This window comes from Sinocyclocheilus grahami, unplaced genomic scaffold (genome assembly GCF_001515645.1).
Source record: "Sinocyclocheilus grahami isolate Dianchi unplaced genomic scaffold, SAMN03320097.WGS_v1.1 scaffold762.1, whole genome shotgun sequence".
Lineage (NCBI taxonomy): Eukaryota > Metazoa > Chordata > Actinopteri > Cypriniformes > Cyprinidae > Sinocyclocheilus > Sinocyclocheilus grahami.
In genome coordinates, this window is record NW_015505941.1 from 448,817 (window position 1) to 472,472 (window position 23,656).

The following is a 23,656-nucleotide window of genomic DNA, read 5'->3' on the forward strand; positions in this document are numbered from 1 at the left end:
GTTTTGCCCACCATATACCTGTTTGCCAGTGTTTTGACCCTGCCTGTTTACCACGTCTCTTAAATAAATCCTGCAGATGGATCCACATGTCTCACTTCTTGTCAGCCCCGTTACAAAATCAGCATATGAGAATAATTTCTGAAGGATCATGTGACACTGAAGACTGGAGTAATGATGCTGAAAATTCATCTTTGCCATCACAGGAATAAATTATATTTAAATTTTTAAAAATAGAAAACAGTTGTTTTAATTTGCAATAATATTTCACAATTGTACAGTTTTTACTGTATTTTGATCAAATAAATGGTGAGCATAAGAATATTCTTTTAAAAATATTTTTTAAAATCGTACCGACCCCAAAATATTTTTACATTTGTTGCATTTTAGTTTTGAGAAATGGTCTTTTTAAACTCTTATGTTACACACATACAGTACAATTCAGAAAAAAAAGCAGTATAAAAAATACAAAAGCAGACAAACTTCTATCCATCTGTGGTACGTACAGGCCTCTCGTTTTAGTTTAACACTAACATTTTTTTATTACATTTGAACATTTGTGTCAGAAATCAACCTCTCATTTGAAGTACTAGTTCTGAGGGCCCTAAACATGGCCAAAGCTGCACAGCAATCTTGTCAAGAGCTGGAGCAAAAGCTCACTATAACCAGCAACAATGTTTATGCAGACCTCTATCTGATAAAATTCACATTCATTTTTTATTTCAGAGAGGAAGATATCTATGAAGCATTATCCCTCCCTGATGCGTTTTTCTCATGTGTATTTGTGGGTGTATCTTTTATTGACATACACTTCAATTTCACTGCTGCCTTAAACACTTCAAGGTTGTTGAACTGAATTGTTCTCCCAATACTGCAGATAAACGGAAACTCTTTGAAATGCTATGTTTAGTCAGTTTAGTCGCTCAGGTAAGCACGTTCTGCAGCTACAAATCTTCAAGTTTAGTTTTTACAATCTTTCACTATCAATTTAACTTTGTTTAGTCATAATCGGCACATTTTAAGGATGATCTTAAAAGGAGGATCTGATTGTCTAAATGTTTGTTCAACAATTTCTATTCCAAATTATGATAATTCAGCGTATTTACACAGCCCTTTTCCTGTGGGACAACTATCATACACTTATCATTGAAGTGCCAGAACAGTATGTAGAGTATATTGATAGAGATATTAATAACAATAGGAGGGAATTATTAAACATTAACACTGTTAAAGATTATGCTTAATTAAACAACAATGCTAATTTTAGGTAAAGCACTGACCATGTAATTCCATTGTGTGAACAATATATTAGTAAATGAATTAAGTTTTTTTTTGTTTTGTTTGTTTTTTAATAGAAAAACAACTTATATTCATCCTATGATACATTGGCTCCAAAAAGTATTTGGACACTCACACCTCATTTAAAAAGCATGAATGGCATTATATTATATAACTAAGAATGATTTTTTTTTAAGCATGGCTTAAGTGTCCATATATATTTTGGGGCACAGTACATCCATATACAGTATCATTGATATATCATGTATTTTTGTGATCTAAAAAAACAATTGACTAATGCAGCTTAAAACTTATTTGTTGATGTCTCTTGGTTTTATGTTTTGTTATATAATGCAATTGTTATTTAAAAACAAACTTAATTTGTTTTTAAGCATGGATTAAGTGTCCAAATATATTTTGAGGCATGGTGCATCCATAATATCGTTGATGTATCATGTCTTGATGTGATCTAAAGCTTGGACTAGTGTATTAAAGCGTGATATTTTCTAATACAAATGTATTATGTGCTCACTCTCTGTCTGTCTGGCACAGCACTCAGCGTTTAGGATGACAGCTGCTGCTTGTGAGCATATTAGCAGCACTAAGGAAATTTGTTCATTTCATTATCTTAATAAATGAGGAGCTATTGGTTTGTCGCTAATAAACTCAGTAGGGCATGTGTCATCTGACATATTTAAAGAGCAATTACCCCTGAATCTGCAGTGCAGAATTAAGTGTTTATGGAGCCAATAATAAATCAAAATAGGGCTGTTTATATATAGCTGCAAACGGGACTGGAGTGCTGATTTATTTCATGCGATTTTTGTTTTCATGACTTTCCCCCAAGGACCGCCAAGATGTGAATGTTTTTTAGATACTGTCACAAAAGAACAAATTTGGCATTGAACTATCTGATTTTATATGAAAGTGTAGATGTTAAAATGACATTCTTCCTTCTAAGTCATGTATTTTAATAGAATATTCAGGGTGCAATACAACTTAAGCTGTGTTTGCAGCATCTGTAGCTGTCAGTACATTTGCATTTACTCATTAAGCAGACGCTTTTGTCCAAAGCGACTGATTTTGACTCATCCATCAGTTTGTAAAAACAGCCAAAACTCACAGTTTGCAAAAATGCATGTACAATGCAAGTCTTTAGAGCAAGTTATATTTTTCCTGTCAAGGAAAGTGAACCAAGGACATGAGTTTGATTCCCAGAGAAAACATAAATTCAATGTAAGCTGCAATTTAAAGTTTCTTTAGGCCTATGTGAAAGTAAAAGCATCTATCTATCTATCTATCTATCTATCTATCTATCTATCTATCTATCTATCTATCTATCTATCTATCTATCTATATATGTATATATGTATATATATATATACACACACACACACACACACACACACACACACACTTTAGTGTGTAAAACGAAAACATCAATAAAGAACCACCCTATTAAAAAGTACATTTTAATTGTATAAATTAATAAATAATTTAAATAAATGAATAATATAATAATAATGTAAAACGAAAACATCAATAAAAAACCACCCTATTAAAAAGTACATTTTAATTGTATAAATTAATAAATAATTTAAATAAATGAATAATATAATAATAATAACATCAATAATAAAGCAAACTGAACAGCTAATTTTTGGTGTTCAATGTTTGTTTTCTTGACTTTCTCTTGCCAATAATGTGACAAAGAGAGAAAAAAACACCCACATGAATTCCATCAGTAATGCATAACTGAAAAAATGTATACAATTTATGGATTTGGATACAATAAGAAAAGTAATAGATAATGAAAAAACTACAAGTTAATCTGCCTTGAACAGTAGTGTAACCCCTGTAAGGAAGATTTTAAAGTTCACCCAATTCTGTATAAAAGAACTATATTCCCTTCAAAACAGCAACCATATCAAGCTCACAAACAGCATAGACTGAGAGATGAATTGAAACTATTTTCTCTTTAATCAACAGCAGGCAGCTGTTGCTGTCGATACGGCTGAGCTTGTATTGAACCTGGATCATTCCTTTAAAAACAGTCTTGTCATTTTAGCCAACTCTGCTAAGAGCCATTTTATAGAGAGGCTGAGTTTGAAATTATGCTCTTCTCCAAATAATGCCGTGCATCCAATGGACGCCTGAGATCACTTAACACGTGATGTCTCTGATATATCCTATCGCTTAAATGCAGCTTCACTCCACTCAGTTAGTCTCTTTAAAATGTCAGGCTTTGTGAAAAGGGTCAATCTGGTGATGAGTTCAAACGTGGGTCGTCGCCAATAAAAGGTTTAAAAGTCACTTTACACAATTGTCATATGAAGGCATCCCTTTTATTCAGTTGATGAATATTCTGTAAGAAACAATGGCAGGTCCATCACAAGTGCTTAGATCCCCTCCATTGCTATCTATCTATCTATCTATCTATCTATCTATCTATCTATCTATCTATCTATCTATCTATCTATCTATCTATCTATCTATCTATCTATCTATCTATCTATCTATCTATCTATCTATCTTTAAATGTAGATTTTCTTCGAGAAAGCAATCTGCTGGTAATACAAAATATAAACTAAGGGGAGACGTTGGGTTCACATGGAAAGAATCTAGTTGTATTCAGATCAATATTGTCCGTCTGAGTTATAATCTGAAAATAGCCACAGGTTTTGTCCCTGACCTAAAAAAAATACTGGCTGTAGCCTGGACAGAAACGAAACATAGCACTAAAGCTTCTTGGATTTGGATATAAATTACTGAAAAATACACTGAAAGAGAATGAGGAAGAGAGACAGATATAAACGGAAAGAATACAAGAGTCATGAAATGCTTTAGCAGTGTTGTACAGCAAGATGATGAATTCATAGAGAGGGAGTGTGTGTGTGTGAGAGAGAGAGTATCTTAAGGAAAACATTGCTGTAGCATTTTTTATCCTTGAAAAACCAAAACGCTGCTGTGGTGCCATCTTCCATCAAGCCTCTGCAATCCTTGGCTTTTAGGCTCATTTGAGATGCCAAATGACTGGTCTTGAATGTAGACTGGAGTAGGTGGCTACAGGCACAAAAGTCAAAAAGAAGCTGTCAAGTCAGACAATTCTCACTTCCCATGGTGGAATATATATGTACATTAGCAAAAGCAGAGACCCTTAATTTTTTTTCCTGATGAAGCCAATGCTTTTCTCTATTGTGCAGTGCAGATATTTTTAGCTACAATAAAATGCATGAATTACATAAGTCTGAGTGAATTGCATAATATGATTGCTGTATATTTGGCACAAAATGCATCATTCCAGTGCATTGTACATACGTTACAGCAATACAAAACATTCATAACAAATAAGTCACATTAATTTGAACAAAAAAAGCACAATAACATGCCATAAAAGTGGGCTATATGACTAGAGAAAGAGAATGTCAGAAATGATCAACGTCATTAAAGTTAAAGTTGTAGGTAGGAGTGGAGAGAAAAAAGAAAGAGATGGTGAAGATGCTGGTGTTTTGATGGAGAGTTTGTGTGAAAGAAGAGAGGAGGAGGAGGATGAAGGAGCTGTGGCCACTCTAAATGCCTTTGCTTGATTGTTTCATGTCCTCTGTATGTCACTCTTCATCAGTTCATTCAGAGACAGACCTGTGTGCATTTCTCTGCCATGTCTCGTCCTCCATTAACCCAGTCTCTGAATCACTTCAGCCTGGACTTTACTCTTTCTATCTATCAATATTCTTTTACAATAATGTTTTTTTTACACTAATCTTGTATTGTGTTACAGTGCTGAGAATAATTGAAATTATATAAAAAAACTCAAAAGTACAATGTCTAGTTGCATTATGATAATGTGCTCAATTTTCATACAGTATATGTAAAATAATGTCAGAATTCAAATGATAAATACTGTAGGCTTATAGAAGATATTCATGCTCTCTCACTCTTTATATATATATATATATATATATATAAAAGAGCTTTCAGAGAGCTGAGAAGGAGATTTTTTTTCTTTTTTGGACATTGAGTTTGGGTCATCTAAAAGCAGTACTTGACTTTCATATTTTGAATATTTCTCTTGTCCCAGACACAACATGATGAATGGTGTTTTTAAAAAAGAGCCCTAAAAAGATTTGGATAACATTCAAATAGAGATCACTTCACTGCACTTCTGCAGTATTGTAGAAGTGAAACATCCTCTCCATTAACCCTGCTTTACTGTACATCCACACAATGGACCCCTAAGACAAACAAAATCTTCAGAGTAATAGAGCTAAAGAGAGAAAGAATAGAGCCAGGAATTTTCTAGAAACTCCCACTCTTCACTAGACATTCATCAACATCTGAAATAAACAGAGATGACACAACATGAAAAAACACATCTATCATAGTTATTTTTAAGTGTCCTTTTACTAGTTGCTCCCATGGTTACTATATCAAACTGACATTTACAGTAGATGCTTTTGAAAAGTCATGGATGCAATTTAAAACAATGGAAGCAGAAAAAGGTTTGATGCTAAGTGGAAGAGTTCAGATTCTTTTTTCTATGCATGAAAAAATCGATCATTTCGGGTGAATGTCAATGTTATAGGAAATGACACCATTAAAAAAAACTGCCAACATGCACTAAGCATTTCACCACATTAAAGGAATAGTTCAGCCAAAAATGAACATTTTCTAAAAATTTACTCATCCACAGGCTGAGATGTAGGTTTAAATGAGTTTGTTTCTTCAGATTCAGTCAAATTCTGCATTACATCACTTGCTCACTAATGGATCCTCTGCAGTGAATGGTTGCCGTCAGAATGAGATCAAACAGCTCATAAAAACATAAATAAAATCCACAAGTGATGTAATGCTAAATTACTCCAAATCTGTTCCGATGAAGAAACAAACTCATCTACATGGATGGCCTGGGGGTGTTATTTTTCAGAAAATTTTCATTTTGGGGTCAACTACTCCTTTAAGAAAAATTTGCACCTAAAGAAATAAATGGTACAGTTGAGAAACATGTTTTTAATGTACATTCACATGAGATCCGTATAGCCTGAACCTCTTCTAGCCTTATTTGCACTTTCAATGGACCTCATGAGGTCTCACAAGACATTTTTTTTTATTTTGAAGTGGAAAATTGTACGTGTTATTCAAAGGATTACATGAAAAGGTCAGATTGCATTTTCCATATGACCTAGAATTATGATTAGAATTATTCTAGCCTTGGAACCTCCTGTGCCCTCAGTGTTATTACATAAATAATGGCTATGTTATTTACATGACCCGAGGACCTTTACAGCACCCTGGGAGTAATAAACCAATGGGTGTTTGACTGCTAAGCCGCTTAAAGGGAAGTTGGAATCCTTTACTTTATGCAGCTGATGGTGTCTGAGCCAGAGCTGGTGCCATGTAGAATCAGATCTGTATGGTTGATCAGTCACTGCATATAGAGAATATAGTGCTTCAGGAATTTTATTTGTACATTTGTACATCGTCTTTACTCTGTCAAACCACTTTAATTGACAGTACTTGTGTAACGGAGAGTGATGTCAAACACATCCTATATCATACAACCATAGGGCAAAATGTCAAAGATATTTACGGGACTTTAGCACTAAGACAAAACTAATACAGTGTCAATTAAATCTCTGTTTAGGTCTGGAAAGTGTATAAGTACTTGTTGCATAAATAATACACATAAAATGGTAAAAAAGGAGACCATGTGGGAGACGAAGAGGTTAGTTTTCTTTAGTGAAATATATGACATTATTTCTGAATATATATACAGTATATATATATAAATAAATAAATATATATATATAGAATGACATATGGGGTCTCACTTGGGAGGCCAATCATCCCGGAGTTTAAGAGAAAACGCCAATGAAAATTGGCTAGTGGATTTTGCACACCTGAGCCACTCCCCATGCATACAGGTATAAATAGGTGTCAGGTGCATCCACTCTTCAGGTTTTATGCTGAGGAGCCGAGAACGTGTCCCGGCAACAGTGAATGGTTCAAGGTTGTGGCATGGGGACATAACGTCTCCATCCCCTCCATCAGGGAACGTGGGTTACGTACGTAACTGAGACGTTTCCTATCTGTCGGTCACTACGACAAAAACTGCCACAACCTGAACACCGTCACAACCCTGTGGTGCTGCAATTGTTGACAAGCCGTGGCAAGTACTGGGCCTGGTGTCAGACTGCTCCGCCAAGTCTGACTGCCGAGGGTGCTGGAGGATGCTCGACCAGGGTTCGCCAACTGGGGAACTCTGCTGGGAGAAAAAGGCGCTCGCATCCCCGTGTGAGGGGGAATGGCACAGCAAGCGTGACACCGAGCTAGTTCTTCCCGCCAATTACCTGTTACCCAACACATGGGAAGAAACCGGCTCTACACGAAGGTGTCTCGGAAGGGAGTGGTGGGAACCTTGAGCACGTATCCAGGCCGGGGTCTCAGGACAACGTGAGAGTAGGCCAGCCCGAACACAAGGCACTCTTCACTTACCGAAAATGGTTGGAGGTCCCCGACCCTCTTGATGGAAGTGAGCGCGATCAGGAGCGCTGTCTTAAGAGACAGGAACTTCAGCTCGACTGAATCAAGCGGCTCAAAGGGACCCCTCTGGAGTCCAGCCAGGACAACAAAGAGATCCCAGGAGGATATCAGGGGTGTCCTAGGAGGATTCAACCTTCTGGCACCCCTCAGGAACCTAACGATCAGGTCATGCCTTATCAGGGACCGGCCGTCCACTGCATCATGATGTGCTCCGATATCAGCGACATACAATTTCAAGGTGGAGGGTGACACAGCCTACGCTCCAACCTTTCTTGCAGGAAAGAAAGCACGACTGTAATCGAGCATCTCCGGGGGTCTTCTTGGTGAGAAGAACACCAATTCGTGAACAGACTCCACTTCAAAGCATAGGCATGCCTCGTAGAGGGAGCTCTAGCCTGAGTGATAGTGTCTACCACCGCTGGCGGTAGGTCACTTAGGTCTGCCGCATCCCATCCAGAAGCCACGCATGGAGGTTCCAGAGATCTGGACGTGGGTGCCATATATGGTACCCAGCCCTGAGAAAGGAGGTCCCTCTTCAGGGGGATGCGCCAGGGAGGGGCTGTCACGAGGAGCATGTGTTCCGAAAACCAGGTCCGGGTGGGCCAGTAAGGCGCAACCAACAGGACCTGTTCCTCTTTCTCCCTGACCTTGCACAGTATTTGTGCGAGCAGGCTCACTGGGGGAAGCGCATACTTGCGTAGAGCCCAGGCTGACTCCAGAGGAGGAGATGGCGGGCGAGTTGAGAAATGCAATGTGATCATAGACCACCTTGACGGTTGATGTACGAAACAGCTACAGTGTTGTCCGTTCGGACCAACACATGCTTGTCCAGCAGCAGTGGCCGGAACTGCCGCAAGGCTAGATGCACTGCCAACAACTCCAGACAGTTAATGTGCCAAAGCAGTCGAGGTCCTGTCCAGGACCCCGAAGTTGCCTGCCTGTTGCACATACTGCCCCAGCCCGTGTTGGAGGCATCTGTCGTGACAACGACATGCCGGAACACTTGTTCTAATGTCACCCCGGCCCGTAGAAAAGCAAGGTCCAACCAGGGGCTGAATAGGTGGTGACACATTGGTGTGATGGTGACACGATGTGTACCGTGGCGCCATGCCCATCTCGGGACTCAAGAGTGTAACCAGTGCTGAAGTGGTCTCATATGAAGCAATCAGAGCGGCGTGACTGCGGCTGCCATATGCCCCAGGAGCCTCTGAAAATGTTTCAGTGGTACCACTGTTCTGCCTCTGAAGGAACTCAGGCAGTTCAGCACCGACTGGGCACATTTGTTGGTGAGACATGCTATCATACTCACCGAGTCTAACGCCATAAGAGATTCTCTGCACAGGGGAGAGCTTGCCCTTGTCTCGGTTGACCTGTCTCGGTGCCAAAGCACAAAGTCCCTGTGATCGCACAACTCCTCTCACGACCTGGCCATAATGAGCCAGTCGTCGAGATAGTTGAGGATCCTGATGCCCACTTCCCATAGTGGGGCAAGGGCGCCCTCCGCGGCTTTCGTGAAGACGTGGGGGGACAGGGAGCCGAAGGGGAGGACCTTGTACTGCCATGCCCGAACCTCAAACGCAAACCGTAGGAATGGTCTGTGATGAGGAAGTATCGAGACATGAAAGTATGCGTCCTTCAGGTCGATTGCTGCAAACCAATCTTGGGATTAAATGCATTTGATAATATGTTTCTGCGCTAGCATCTTGACCGGGAGCTTGTGAAGGGCCTGATTCAAGACTCGCAGATCCAAGATAGGTCGAAGGCCACCGCTTTTCTTGGGTACGATGAAGGGCTGAAAAACCCCTTCCTTATCTCGGCTGGAGGGACCGACTTGATTGCGTCCTTCGCCAACAGGACAGCAATCTCATCACGCAAGATAGAGGCATCTCGGACTGCCACCGAAGTCCTGAGAATGCCATAGAACTTGGGAGGTCGCCTGGCGAACTGAATCGCGTAGCCGAGTCGAATCGTCTGAATGAGCCAGCAGGACAGGGTTGGGCAATACAAGCCACGCTCCCAAACTCCGTACGAGTGGCACCAAAGGGACAGTCGACGTACCCGCAGTGGTGCAGCGATGGGGAGTTGTGCTGGGTGGCCCAGAAGGCATCGCGTTCTGAGTCATCACAGCAAAACTCCCCGTGTTGGAGGGACTGGCCAGAGATGCGTGGAGAGGCATTGCGTCTCCGAACCACGACCTCTTGGCCACTGGCGATAGGCGGCGTCGTGGGTGAGAGTGAGGAAACAGTGCATCTCTCACTGTGTCAACCCACGAGTCTAGCAACCCAGAGAAAAAGGAAACGAAGTCAGTCGCCGTACGCAGCTCCTGCATCTACCTTGGGCCGGTACTACCCTTGTGCATTTTTTAAGGCCTTGGCTTGGTGAGCTTGCAGGATTGCCATGGCATGCAGGGCAGAGGCAGCTTGGCCTGCAGCACTGTATGCTTTGGCAGCAGAGGCAGCTTGGCCCGCAGCACTGTAAGCTTTGGCAGCGAGAGCCGCCGACAGCTTATAGGCTTTGGACGGGAGACGTGGACAATTCCTCCAAGTGGCGGCGTTTTGTGGGCACAGGTGCACCGCAATCACTCTCTCCACCTGGGGAATGTCGACACACCCCCAGCCGCCCCGCCATCGAGGGTAGTGAGGACGGAGGAAGGAGACGAGTGGCTTCTGGCCGTAAAAGGGGCCGTCCACGACTACATCACTTCATCATGCACCTCCGGGAAGAAAAGAAACCAGAGCAGAACGCGGTTGTGAGCCGCGCTCCGCACTGAGAAACCAATCATCCAGCCGCGAGTGCTCAGGGCTGGGCGGTGTATTCACCTCCAACCTGATGCTCACAACGGCCCCGGCAAGCATGGCCATCAATTCTGGGTCAGATTCGGCAGTGGCGACAACACCCGAGGGGGGCAGCCCTGCGGAATCTTCATCCTCAGAGGTCAACAGCCCATCCCCTGATGCTGCAATCGACATTTGATCCCCCGGCGGCACACAGAATGGACCGCCATAAGACAGCCCAGCAGACCTTTAAAAAGACGCAAATTGTCCGTGATTTGCTCTTTTAGGAAATTTGCTCTTTTAGTTGATGAGCCCAGGGGAATCGCTGAAAGGGACACCGCTGTTGGCGCCGTACCTCCAACCAGAACAGCTTCCAGACACACAGCAGATGAATGGCTTTGTGGAGTATAACAGCTTTTCATACAACCACTCGACTCCGAAGCAAAAATCTGAAGAGTGGAAGCACCTGTCACCTATTTATACCCGTATGCACGGGGAGTGGCTCAGATATGCAAAATCCACTAGTCAATTTTCATTGGCGTTTTCTCTTAAACTCAGAGATGACTGGCCTCCCAAGAGAGACCCCATATGTCGTTTAACATAACTCGTAGTGACCGACAGATAGGGAACTGTATTTTATCTTAAAGGTTCCTGTAAAAAAGTCAATTACTACACGCAGCATTGCCATGGATGATAGCAAACAATAGGAAATATCTGACTGCTGAATGCTGAAATTGATCAACAAGAATCAAATATTTCAGAGAGACGTGTTATAAATGAAAATATTCCATTCCCAGAAGTGATAATGCTGATTCAGAAAACTCTGATTCACTGAGTTCATGTAGTGATGGATTCATCAGACCAATTCAAGAGGAAAGTCAGCTCATTAGCTTTTTTTTTTAATGATTAATTAAAATTACTGACTCAAAATCATTTATTACTGAATCAGACTACATTAACTACACTGAAAAGCAGAGGCGTCATGCCCATTCAAAGTGAGTAAACAGCTTCAGTGATTATAATGGGAGTTTTTGAGAGAGCTTGAACTAGATTGTCAGTGAAAATGTTCTTTGATAATGTAAATAATGTACAGCGCTCTCTCCCACCTTCAATACCATGACTGAGGTGCCCTTAAGCAAGGCACCGAACCTCCAATTGCTCCCTGGGCGCCGCAGCAAAAAATGGCTGCCCACTGGGTGTGTGTGTGTTCACTGCTGTGTGTGTGCACTTTGGATGGGATAAATGCAGAGCACTAATTCCGAGTATGGGTCACCATACTCGGCCACATGTCACTTCACTTTCACTTTCACTTAAATGTTCTATGCCTAACTTGCAATGTTTTTATTCACGTATTATTCACGTCGTATTAAAAACACGTTATAGCATGAAACCCATATCTGTTAATTAAGTAAACAGACAGGTTTTTATGCATAGTTAATAGATTACATTATTAGGTTACTTTGACCATCGCCCACTATAGATCAACATAATCTATAAAGGTGAGAATTAAGATATCTCATGATAGAGTTAATCCATTTGGGGATGTTTCGAATAAATAAAACATAAGTCCTGTTGTGGCTGCTGTGTCACATGAGTTCAGTGTGACCTACATTTGGCATTATGGTACTTTATTTTGTTTGCCTGATTAATGTTTAGCTATAAATCACATCTGTTTACCATTTGTAAATCAACAACAATGGCTGCTAAATGAATAAATGTACATATTCATCTCTTGATATATTTCAATTCAAGTTTATTTGTACAGCGCTTTTCACGATACAAATCATTGCAAAGCAACTTTACAGCAAATTAAGTTTCTACAATATTTAGTGGTAGCTTATCAGTGGTGACTGTCAGTCAAGGTACATATGGCAGAAATGTACGGAAAAATAAATTAAAGATGTAATCAAACAGACGATGAACACTATTAACAGCAATATATCAATATCAAATCTGGTCTTATACTAACTGTGAGCAGCCATTCTAAACTCACCGGCTTTGTTGTGCTTTGTGGTATCAGTAAGACCCCAGCGATAGTGGAAACTGCATGGAGATTAAATTTAGATCTTTATGGAAAACACGTTCTTGCATAAATGTCTCCTGGGGGCAGAGGTCATGGCAATGAGAATCCTTCATCAAACCTTCAAGAGCTGTAATCCTCTTCTCTTTAAATGTTGTTCCTTAACCACAACAGATGCAATGGCGGCATCAGGTCAATTTCCTCAGCAACATAATTTTTTTTACGCGTTTTTCTCAAATTCACCGTTCCTGCTCATCAACTCAACTCAAGTGGGTGCTGATTGGTTCAGACAAGAACTGCTCAGACAAATGCAATTTGAGCCACCCTCTCATTACACTGTAGTATGCCCCTGATGTGAACTTAATTTCTTTAAAATGCTGAATGTCTCGCTTCATTCTCATTTGCCTCTCAGATATCTTGTAGTGTACCACCTATTGTCTTATTGAGCAGAATTCTAGAAAAACAAGCTTGAGGCGAGTTCATGCATGCATCTGTAGTACTTAAATGATTTTGGTAAAGAAATTAGTCACATAATTTATATACTTTGTGATATACACTATTAAAAAAATAATAATTCTTTATTGTGATCTGTGGTTCCATGAAGAACCTTAAACATCCATGGAACCTTTTCAATGCACAAAAGGTTGCACAAAAAAACTTTAATGGTTAAAGTAAAAAATTTAGTATTTACCCTCTTGTTGTTCCAAACCTATTAGACCTGCTTTCTTTTGTGGAACACAGAAGAAAATGTTTAAAACAAAACTGAAGTTGTTACTCACTGAAAATCTTTCCCTCTGACTGTCAAATTTCACTTGTATTATTTGAATATGTAAATATTTAAATTTGGTACATCACATTCAGTGACAAGATACATGAATCAATGTAATATCCTAACAAACCATACATCAATGGAAAGCTTGTTTATTCAGCTTATTTATTTAGAAAAATTGACCCTTATGACTGGTTTTGTGGTCCAGGGTCACATATGCCAGTAAAAATTAATTTTCTTGTCCTGTCAGCCGTGATACTGTGCTTGTAGCACGTGCTCTTCAATTGCACGCATGTGTTGTGTTATTTCATATTAAAGCGCAAAAGAAACTACGAGCATGCAATGTAGAAGTTATGTTGTCAATTAAGTCATGAAGTTTACATTTACATTTAATCATTTAGCAGATGCTTTTATCCAAAGCGACTTATAAATGAGGACAATAAAAGCAGTCAAAACTAACAAAAGAGCAACAATATATAAGTGCAAATGACAAGTCTCGGTTAGCCTAACGCAGTACACGTAGCAAGGTATATACAAACATATACACACACACACAAACACACAAAGAAAAACAAGTTTAGAATAGAAAAAATAGAAAGCTAGTGTTTTTTAAATAAAAAAAGATGATAAATAGATAAAGTAGAATTAAAATAGAATAGAAATTTAAGCTACGAAGTTACCAAAAAGACAGTTAAATCTGCCTTAAAAATGTGCATGCATTTAAGTATTTGTTATATATGAGTCACATTTAAGAACATGTCTCTGAAATGCAGTGGTTTTCCAAACTGTCCTGGAGCAGCCCTGCACAGTCTCCCTCATCTAACACAGATTCAACTCGTCAGCTAATTAGTAGAGACCTGAAGCATGTCAGAAAAGGTAAAGAGTTGTAAGAAAATACGATGTCAGATCCGCATCATGTTCAGCAGCGGCAGCTCTTAAAGGAGCCAAAGTAACCTAATAACCCAGCTGCTGTGATATCTGTTCATCAAAGAACAAAAGACAAAAAGAGGAAATCAATAACTTTTGTAGCTTTAAGGATTAATCTATATTTAATTTAGAATTTAGTGTTAGATAACTTTATTCAATTTCTGTATATTTCCTACTTGCTGAAGTGCACAGGTAAATATGACATTTATTATAATGGATTTATGTGAAGATTGTTTTAAATTCACTTAAATAAAAAGTTGTTCTTAAGTCTAATAAATGTTAGAATTGATAGCTCTCAATTATACTGTAATGTTTAATGGCTACAGTCAACGGTTAAATATTAGGAACAAAATAATTTCATAGAGACATCAGTAGTGTTGGTATTAGTGACACTCGCCATCAGTCAAAAAAAAAAAAGATGCCATTAAACAATTTTATGTTGTTAAATTAAATGTGAAATTATTGGAATATAAAAGTATATTTAAAAACTTTAATGTTAGGTGGGATTAATCGCAATTAATTGTGATTTCAGAAAAAATGTGAGATTAATTAGTTAAATTTTTTTAATCAATTGACAGCACTAGTAATTTGGTTATGTGCTTTTGTCATTTGTATTCATTTAAAAAAAAAAGTTTCATTCTAATAGTTCATTTGTTTTATTTCAGTTTTTGTTTTATTTTGGTTTAAGTTTTATTTCAGCTAGTAATTTTAGTATTTCAAGGCAACATTTTTGCTTAGCTTTTTAACATTATATTTGTTTTATTTTAGTTTTATTTCAATTAACATAAATGTTTCTAATCGTTTTAGTCTTAGTTGAGTGTGAGCAAATGATGACAGTGATTTTGCAATTTCATTTGGCAATGCTAGTATCCTATTCAGCTTTAATGTAATTAACATTATCTCATCAAAATGTCTTAAAACTATTTGTTTGATTTCAGGTATCTTGGCATCACCCGCCCTTTGACTTACCCTGCTCGACAAAATGGCCAACTGATGGCAAAGATGATCTTTGGTGTGTGGCTTGTGTCTGCCTCAATCACACTGCCGCCATTCTGTGGCTGGGCGAAGAACGTTAACACGGCTGGCGTTTGTCTAATCAGCCAGGATATCAGCTACACCATCTACTCCACCGCCGTGGCCTTCTACATCCCCATGATCGTCATGCTCTTCATGTACTACAAGATCTTCAAGGCTGCCAGAAAAAGCGGCGCCAAACATCGTTTTACCGACTTCTCCCGTCGGAATCGCCTGGAAACCGTTGCCAGTGAGGCTCTGAGGATGCAAGGCCTAAAACCCCAACACACGCCTGGTGTAGCCGAGGAGTGCGCTGCTCTTTCTCGCTTGCTCAGCCGTGAACGGCAGAATATCTCCATCTTTAAGCGAGAGCAGAAGGCAGCTACGACACTGGGCGTGATAGTTGGAGTTTTTGGCATTTGTTGGCTGCCGTTTTTCATTCTATCTACAGCGAGACCATTTATATGTGGGGTCAAGTGTAGTTGCATACCAATATGGCTGGAGAGGACGCTGCTGTGGTTTGGATATGCCAACTCGCTAATGAACCCCTTCATTTATGCTTTCTTCAACCGGGACCTGCGCTCCACATACAGAGACTTGCTCCGTTGTAGGTATCGGAACATAAACCGCAGACTGTCGGCTGTAGGCGTGCATGAAGCACTGAAGGTTTAAAAGTAGAGTGGTTTGGCTTAAATTTGATTTACATGCAATTCAGACAGGACTGAATCATTGTCATTCATGTATGACTTTGAAGCCAAACAGTGAGCATTGCTACATACACTTATTGGATTTTTGTAGAAACAATGTGAACAAAAGACAAAATTCACAGCCACACAGTCATTCTGAATATTCGTATTTCAGTTCCATTAAAGTATCTGGTCAGTAATTGTTTCATTATTAGTATAGTTATACTGTATTAGGCCTGATTTCAGTGAGAGTTAGACCTACTAAAATAATTGGCTGAAAGTTCAGCACTGATTCTTGAGACATGAGTGAAGACATTGACTTTGTTGAATTCATAAAAAAAAATATTTAAATCATTAAAACCTATATAAATATCAAATAAAATAACATTTATTTATTTAATTTTCTTAATATTATACTCGATTCAGTTTTTATGTATATACATTACTATTAAAAAAATGGGAGGTTGTAAAGAAATTAATATTTTTATTCAGCAAGGGCCCATTTGATTTGCTAAAAAGTGACAAAGCTTTTGTAACAACTTTGCAAAAATCTATTATTTCAAATAAATTGTGTATATTAAATGCCACAGTTTCCACAAAAATATCAAGCAGCACAACTATTTTCAATATTGACAATAAGAAGAAACATTATTAATATTATCATAATGTAACACTGAAGACTATAGAAGAAGAAGAATGGTGACTGAAAATTCAGCTTTACCATCACATAAAAGAGAAGACAATTTAAAATATATTAAAATAAAAACAATTATAGTTGTAATAATATTTTTACTGTATTTATCATCAAATAAATGCATCCTTGGTGAGAGATAAGAGACATTGTTTCAGAAACATAAAAAAAAACCTTACCGACCCTAAATTTTGAACGGTAGCGTATTGATTTATGGTCTTATGACAGTGAGTTACAATTGAATGTAATACTTTTAATAAAATGAACATTTGTATAAAGAACAGTGGCTATTGGCTATTTTCAAAACTAATGAAACTATGGTTCATGTTTTGGCCTCATCTCTCAAGAATCAGTGTGAATCAATTATATATTTTCATTTTGAAATATAGAGTAAATTCTGGTGAATAGGGACACTTTAAATGGTAAAATGTGACCAATATTACCTTAATCAACCCTATGTTTAATCAATGTTTGTGCAGCTTGCACTAAAATAATGATATCCTAAAATATCCTTCTATACATTAACATGACATGTTTGTTCTAAATTCACAGTAACTAGCTCCTTTTTGCTGTCATAAATTGATGGGGTGTGATTATAGGGATGCTCTTGGCTGTTATCTTCTCAAAGCTGTCAATTTTCTCATCATAACAATAGATTCCGCACTGTGGAACAAAAATTTAAATCTTCACACCTGCCTCCGTGTTTAGCCAGTCATTGGTTCATTTATCTGCATTAAGCAGAGATCATGTTGATTTCCCTCCATCTGTGAGTGTTCTGAGAAAGCATGCAGCCACCTTAAAGCAGATTTTCTGTACATATCTGGCAACCGAGTCTCCAGAGGAGGAAAAATAAGGGCTTGTGGGCAGTTGTCACTATGAGGCTTGACTGATATTGGAAATCCATCAGAACATGTGTGTGCGTGAGCGTGAATCCCTGCCTTGAGACAACAAGAGACAGGACACTCACCTTGCTTTTCCGATGACTCAGTCCATCTATTTTAAGAACTTTAAGAACATGGACTAGCCGGCTGTCTTTGATGGAACATCTGACTCCGCCAGCCATTTTGCATATGCCGTGATCTGGCATTGCCAATTTTATACCCTTTTTTGACCTGATGTGGCAATTGAAAAAGACTTTCAATGACTTTTCAACCATGAATGACGAAACTTATGGTAAGTAACATTAACTGAAGTGTTGTGAAATCTTGTGCTAATGACTCTTAACAGATAAATTATTGACTGAACAACTTGACGGGGTTGTTTACACACAGGAGAGGTGTTCTTGATGTACAGTTCTATATGTATGTTGCCAAATCTTTGTGAGAAGCTTACAAAGTGTTTGTTGTCACAGATTTTAACCCAGCACCAAAAATGTTGAAAGTTTTGTGTATTACCTTTTCCCGAAAGGACTACACTAAGTGTTTTGCCAAGATTGTTGATGTAAAACAGAGCAAAAAAGGAAAATGAAGAGAGTTAAGAAATTAAATAAATTAGAAAAAAAGAAAATTAGGTACTTATTTGACAATTTTGACTTCTTCAGGGCATTTTCATGAAGAAATTCTCATTCAGACAGAATGAGGGTGTCAGGGTGTCTACAGAATCAACATACCTGAGGGTTGTACATGATCTATCTCTTGCACTGATTTGTTGTACATGACAACAATGGCTGGATAACAACCGTTGGTATACCTTAACTTAAAGATGTATTTTGTGCGTGGTTGCCAGAAACCAAAGGCTGTCAAGTTACTGATGCAGTTTTAAAATACAGTATAAATTGATTATATATTGGAAGCACTTCAAAGGGAAAATTTGCTAAAAATGTACTCACCCTCAGGCCAACCAAGTTGTCGATGAGTTTGTTTCTTCATCAGAACAGATTTGGAGAAATTTAGCATTACATCACTTGCTCACCACTGGAAACAAGCTCATCTTGGATGGCCTGAGGGTGAGTCAGTTTTCAGTAAATTGTCATTTTTGGGTGAACTATTCCTTTAAGGGTGCTTTCACACTACAGTAGAGCTTTTGATGCAAACCCACATTCATTTTGACTTAAGAGTTCGGTTTGTTTAGTTCGCAATTTTCAGAAACTAACAATTGGCTTCCTTTCAGTTCATTAGTTGGAATTTGAATTGTATTGGCCACAACACACAGGAAGCTGAATACGGGAAGAGAAATTTACTGAATTGAAATTCAACATAATGCATTCCAAGAAATGAAGTGCTCTTCCATGTTCAGTCACACATACTACAGAATAATGCATATCTAATTGCCGCACGTTTCTGAATAAATTACAGTTGGAAAGCGGCTCACATTTGCAGTATCTCTGGCTGAACATTTGTGGCAGATTCAAGTGCCATATGACTTATTCTGAATCTGTACATATACAATTTTGGAGTTACAACTAAAAAAACAATTACTTACAGTGAAACTAGGATCAATCTTCTGAGTCATTATCTAACTAGTTACCTCTTATACTCCCTGTTATTTATACTCACACTAATGGCGTAAACACACTACAATTACTACCAAAATCTACAATGGAAAAAGAGACGTGTGGGCTCGCGTTCAGATCAAACATAAAAGAACCAAGCATGAAAAAAAATCAATTAATAGACGGGATCGTTGTGTTCAAAATACAGCATACAGCGAGAATGTTATACTGTATTATATACAGCACCGAGGTATTCAAGGGTGTACAATTCAATAGCTTTGAATAGAACAACATAGAGCAGAAGATGGAGGAGGACGAAGCATGATTGATGTATAGCAGCCTAAGACATGTCATTATCAGGTAAAGTGCCAGTACTTAGTGTTAAATTAGCCAGGTGCAGTCGCCTGGAAATAAATGGTTTTGAACCTGACGACCGGTGTTTTGATGCTGCGGTAGAGCCACAGTGGATCAAGAGAATAGTTTGTGGGGAGGAACAAGGGATTGCGGGTAAAATCCTTTTTTCAAACTGCAACAACACTATCATCTGTGTTGTGACAGAAGCTGTTCATTGATGTGCCATAACTTGGATGGCGAATGGATGGATAGTATTTGTGCCTGCCAAAAGTTGTAGCTACCATTTATCTCAAGAAATCTGTGAAATGTATTTGTGCTGGTGCTTGATTGATATCAAACCAGTCTGTGATTTAGAAAAACTATCAAGGTAATACAATTAATTTTATGTGGGGTCCTAAACTCTAGAGACCACTAGTGAAAAGTGAATTTACTGTTATTACACACTACTGTTCACATGTTTGGAATCAATAAGACTTCTTTTTTGGAAGAAATGTAGAAAAAATTAACTTTTATTTAGCAAGGATACATTAAATGTAAAAAAATAAATAAAAATTAAGTAAATGCTGTTCTTATTTTATTTATTTATTTTAGCAAAGAATCCTTAAATCCTAATAAAAAAAATGTATCAATGTTTTCAAATCATATTAGAATGATTTCTGATGGACACTGAAGACTGGAGTAATGGCTGGTCAAAGATGTAGCTTTGCCATTACAGGAATTAATTCCATCTTAAATCTTTACTTTACTTTTGATCAAATAAATACAGCTTTGGTGAGCATAAGACCCCAAACTTTTAAAAAGTATAATATGTAATATAAAATATAGGTATATTTTCTTCTTTAGAAATTATATTATATGCATGAACAGTAATTTAATTGAAATTGTTCAGATGCATGGACCCCACTAAAAGTGTTAAAGTATTACCATCGGAAATAATCACTTTACCATGAAGGATCTGTCTTGTCTGTATTTCTTGTTTATATTGCACCAGCTTTTTATATCAAACACATTATTTGTGAAATTTCAAGATCATTTATTATTCCAATTGTTAAAGTGGTTGTTTCTGTGCAGAACAATTGTGAGCAGGGAGTATAATGATGGATGAAGTTGGAGTCTTGTAGACTTTCATGTTTTTCTTCACTCTTAAAAAAAAAGGTTCAAATGGATTTTTTTTTTGCAGTGATGTCAAAAGAACCATTTGGGGTTCTCCAAACCTTCCAGAGAATAGTTCTTTCATTAACCTTTTTACAATAATCTAAAGAACCTATTGCCATTATAAAGAACCTTTTGTGCAATGCAATTGTTCCATGGATGTTGAAGGTTCTTCATGGAACCAGAAATGCCAATAAAGAACCTTTATTTTTAAGAGTGTTCAGATCTTCAAAACTGTCTCAAAAGCCTCATGTTTATCGTTTTTAATGATCGGCAGATTGATTCTAGATGGGAATACATAGCTGGATCCATTTCAGCCACAGAGATCTGATTTCTTGGTCCATTTGGGCTTAAGATCTAATTCATGTTTACCACGAAGTAATGTCTGTTCTTCAATACAAGCCAATTTTCCGAAGAGGTTTTTGCAGTGTATCAAAATGTTGCAGTGCATTAGCGACAAACACATGTTTAGAAAAGTGATGTCTTTATCCTTGTTGAACCCTATATGCATTTGGGTTCATTCAGGAATATGAAATAATTTGGTCATTTACCAAATGAAAAGAATCCTCCACATGAAATATGTTCTCCCTGTCTCAAGTGAATATAAAAGAATATGTTCTCTTAATCTCTTGCCTTTGTTTGAAATGGCACATATTCGTGGCTGTCTGGTAATTGTGTTCAGATCTCACATGCATTTGAAGTCAGCTTAAGCATGTCATGCACATCTTGGTGCTCAAACACAATATGGAAAGCCAGCCAGATGGTGCCAAACCTGAGATCTGAAAGCAGAAAGTGTTTAGGGAATCCAAAAACGTCATGCTAAAAGTTTCTTAAAACTGATGTGACAGGACGAGGCAATGTCTGTGAAAACGCAGCTTTTGTATGCACGTTTGGCATAATCAGTGCTTTTTTTAAGCATCCTGTGAACTATGCCACATTTTCAGAAAGAAACAGCATATATTTTCCTGGTTTGTTAAGAGCTTTGTTTTTTCCCCAGCATAATGTTACTCATGCAGTGAAGTTTTTACATTTGTTCCATCTAAATGACTGCTTGTAATAAATCTATCTTGCTTGTAATAAGTGTTTCGTCAAACAAACCAAACAATAACCCTATTAACTGACCTGGGGAAACACACTTGCTGCATGAAGTACTTCCTGTTAACGTAAGTTAACAGGATGTGGGCGAAGTTGAGAAGGATTTTTTTTATTTGTCTTTGTACAGTCATGTTATATAATGTGTCACATTTGATCACCTGAAATGTGCTTTCTCTACCTCGATTATATATTTATATATGGAATTATAAAACTGTGAACAAGTTTACGAGCAGAGTATTTTTTTCAGTTATGTCTGAATATCACCAGCTTGGTAAACATGATGGCATGTTTTTTTTATTGCATTCAGGGTGAACAGTCGTAACACATACTGTGTACACACTCATTCACACACACCCTTATTGAGTCCGAGCTGTGAACTAGATCGCCATCATAAAACCGTCGAGAAACAAACATCTCAATTGTTGCTGATGGCATAAACTCTCAAAGAAGCGAGACACTTGCTCTCTCTGTGGATTCCGCTGGCTGAATGACCTCCTGGAAAAGATTCCAAAATAAACATCACATTCGGTTAATAATTCATAAGTTGAGAGGTTTTAAGTCTAATAACAAAGCTGGGAGGAATAGAGAGCTTTTGGGAGCCTGGAAAAAATCTCAGGCTCTTAGAAACGCAGAATGAGGACTGTGACCTAAAAAGGCCTTTTGTTCTTCTCCCAGCTTGCAGGGAACTATTTTATTCAGAGGTTGTGTGGCAGATGTGCTGCCGAAACAGCAGTTCTGATGGGCACTTAGACAAGGAGGTGTGGCTGATGCATACAGGGAGAAAAGCAATCAGGTCGCGGCGAGACCGCAGAATGGAAGCTGCAGCACGCCGAAGATGAGCAGCACTGAATGGCAACCCCCGCTGACGTGCCGTAACACCAACACTAGGCTGTTTCTTTGCAGACACTCGCAGAGATTCGTCCTAGTAGAAGGCTTGGCTCCGAAGCGAAAAACTGATGTGCGTTTGCACCCGCGCTGCAGGGCGGGGTGCGCGTGGCAAAACACGCACGCCAACTGTCATTGGCTTGTTTAGTTTACACTTGAAGGTGATTGGGCTCTCGGGTGAGATCCCAATTCGTCAGTCACGACTGACGTAACGTAGAACGTGACTGACTGAAAGGGAACTGAGATGAACGATAGCTCAAATCATGTGGTTTGTGAGGAGGTCTGATATTACTTTTCTAAGTTATTTGATTTTTGGCTAGGAGATGGTAAAAAGGTAATCTGAAGGAAGAACCTGTGCTGTATTAGGGATATGAATGACTTGGGGGTGAGCTCTTTTGACATTAGCAACCACAAAGCATCACACTAGGAACCACTCAGAAAACCATAGTGTCATGGAAAGTGGTAAGCACAAACAAAATAAAAAGGGTTATGAGCACATGAAAAAAAAAAAATCCAAAAAGGCCTTCAAAAAGAACAAATGGACAGTACACTGCAAACTCCCTTTTAATAATAGACAAACCGTTTCAACCCTTTCAGTCTTCGTCAGGTAGTCTTGAAAGTCTTTAAATACAAACATCGAGTAGATGTGGACAACAACACAGCAATTAACCATTAAATACACATAGTACTAAAAAAAAATATATATATTTTTTAAAAAGTACACCACACGTTTTACAAAACAGTACAATAAAATACAATACCAAATTAATCAGAAAAAAAGGTTTCAAATTAAAGTCCAAATTAGGTCATTTGTGTGCTAAAATTTGTAGTGTACATAATATAAACGCATCTCTTTGTAAAAGTAATTTGGGCCCATGTGGTTTGACCTATACAGAAAAAACACTAGAAGTTTAAAATAGGGACGAACATAAAAGCAATAGATGTCTGGATGAAACACAATTTGTCCTCTTTGTGACTGATATATTGATAGTGAACAAGTTAAGAGACAGAAAAAAGGGGTAACAACACCAAAACTACTTTTA

At 38.3% G+C, this 23,656-nt stretch overlaps 1 protein-coding gene across 1 annotated transcript in view; it reads left to right on the top strand.

Moving 5' to 3' along the window:
* The window catches only part of LOC107561270 (5-hydroxytryptamine receptor 7-like), a 39,461-nt gene extending 23,268 nt beyond the window's left edge, over positions 1-16,193 (top strand). Inside the window, exon 2 of the mRNA XM_016245680.1 lies at positions 15,244-16,193. Within this exon, the coding sequence (XP_016101166.1) occupies positions 15,244-15,991 (748 nt within the window). The 3' untranslated portion in view covers positions 15,992-16,193. The remainder of the gene's footprint in view (positions 1-15,243) is intronic.
* The last annotated feature ends 7,463 nt before the right edge of the window (positions 16,194-23,656 follow it).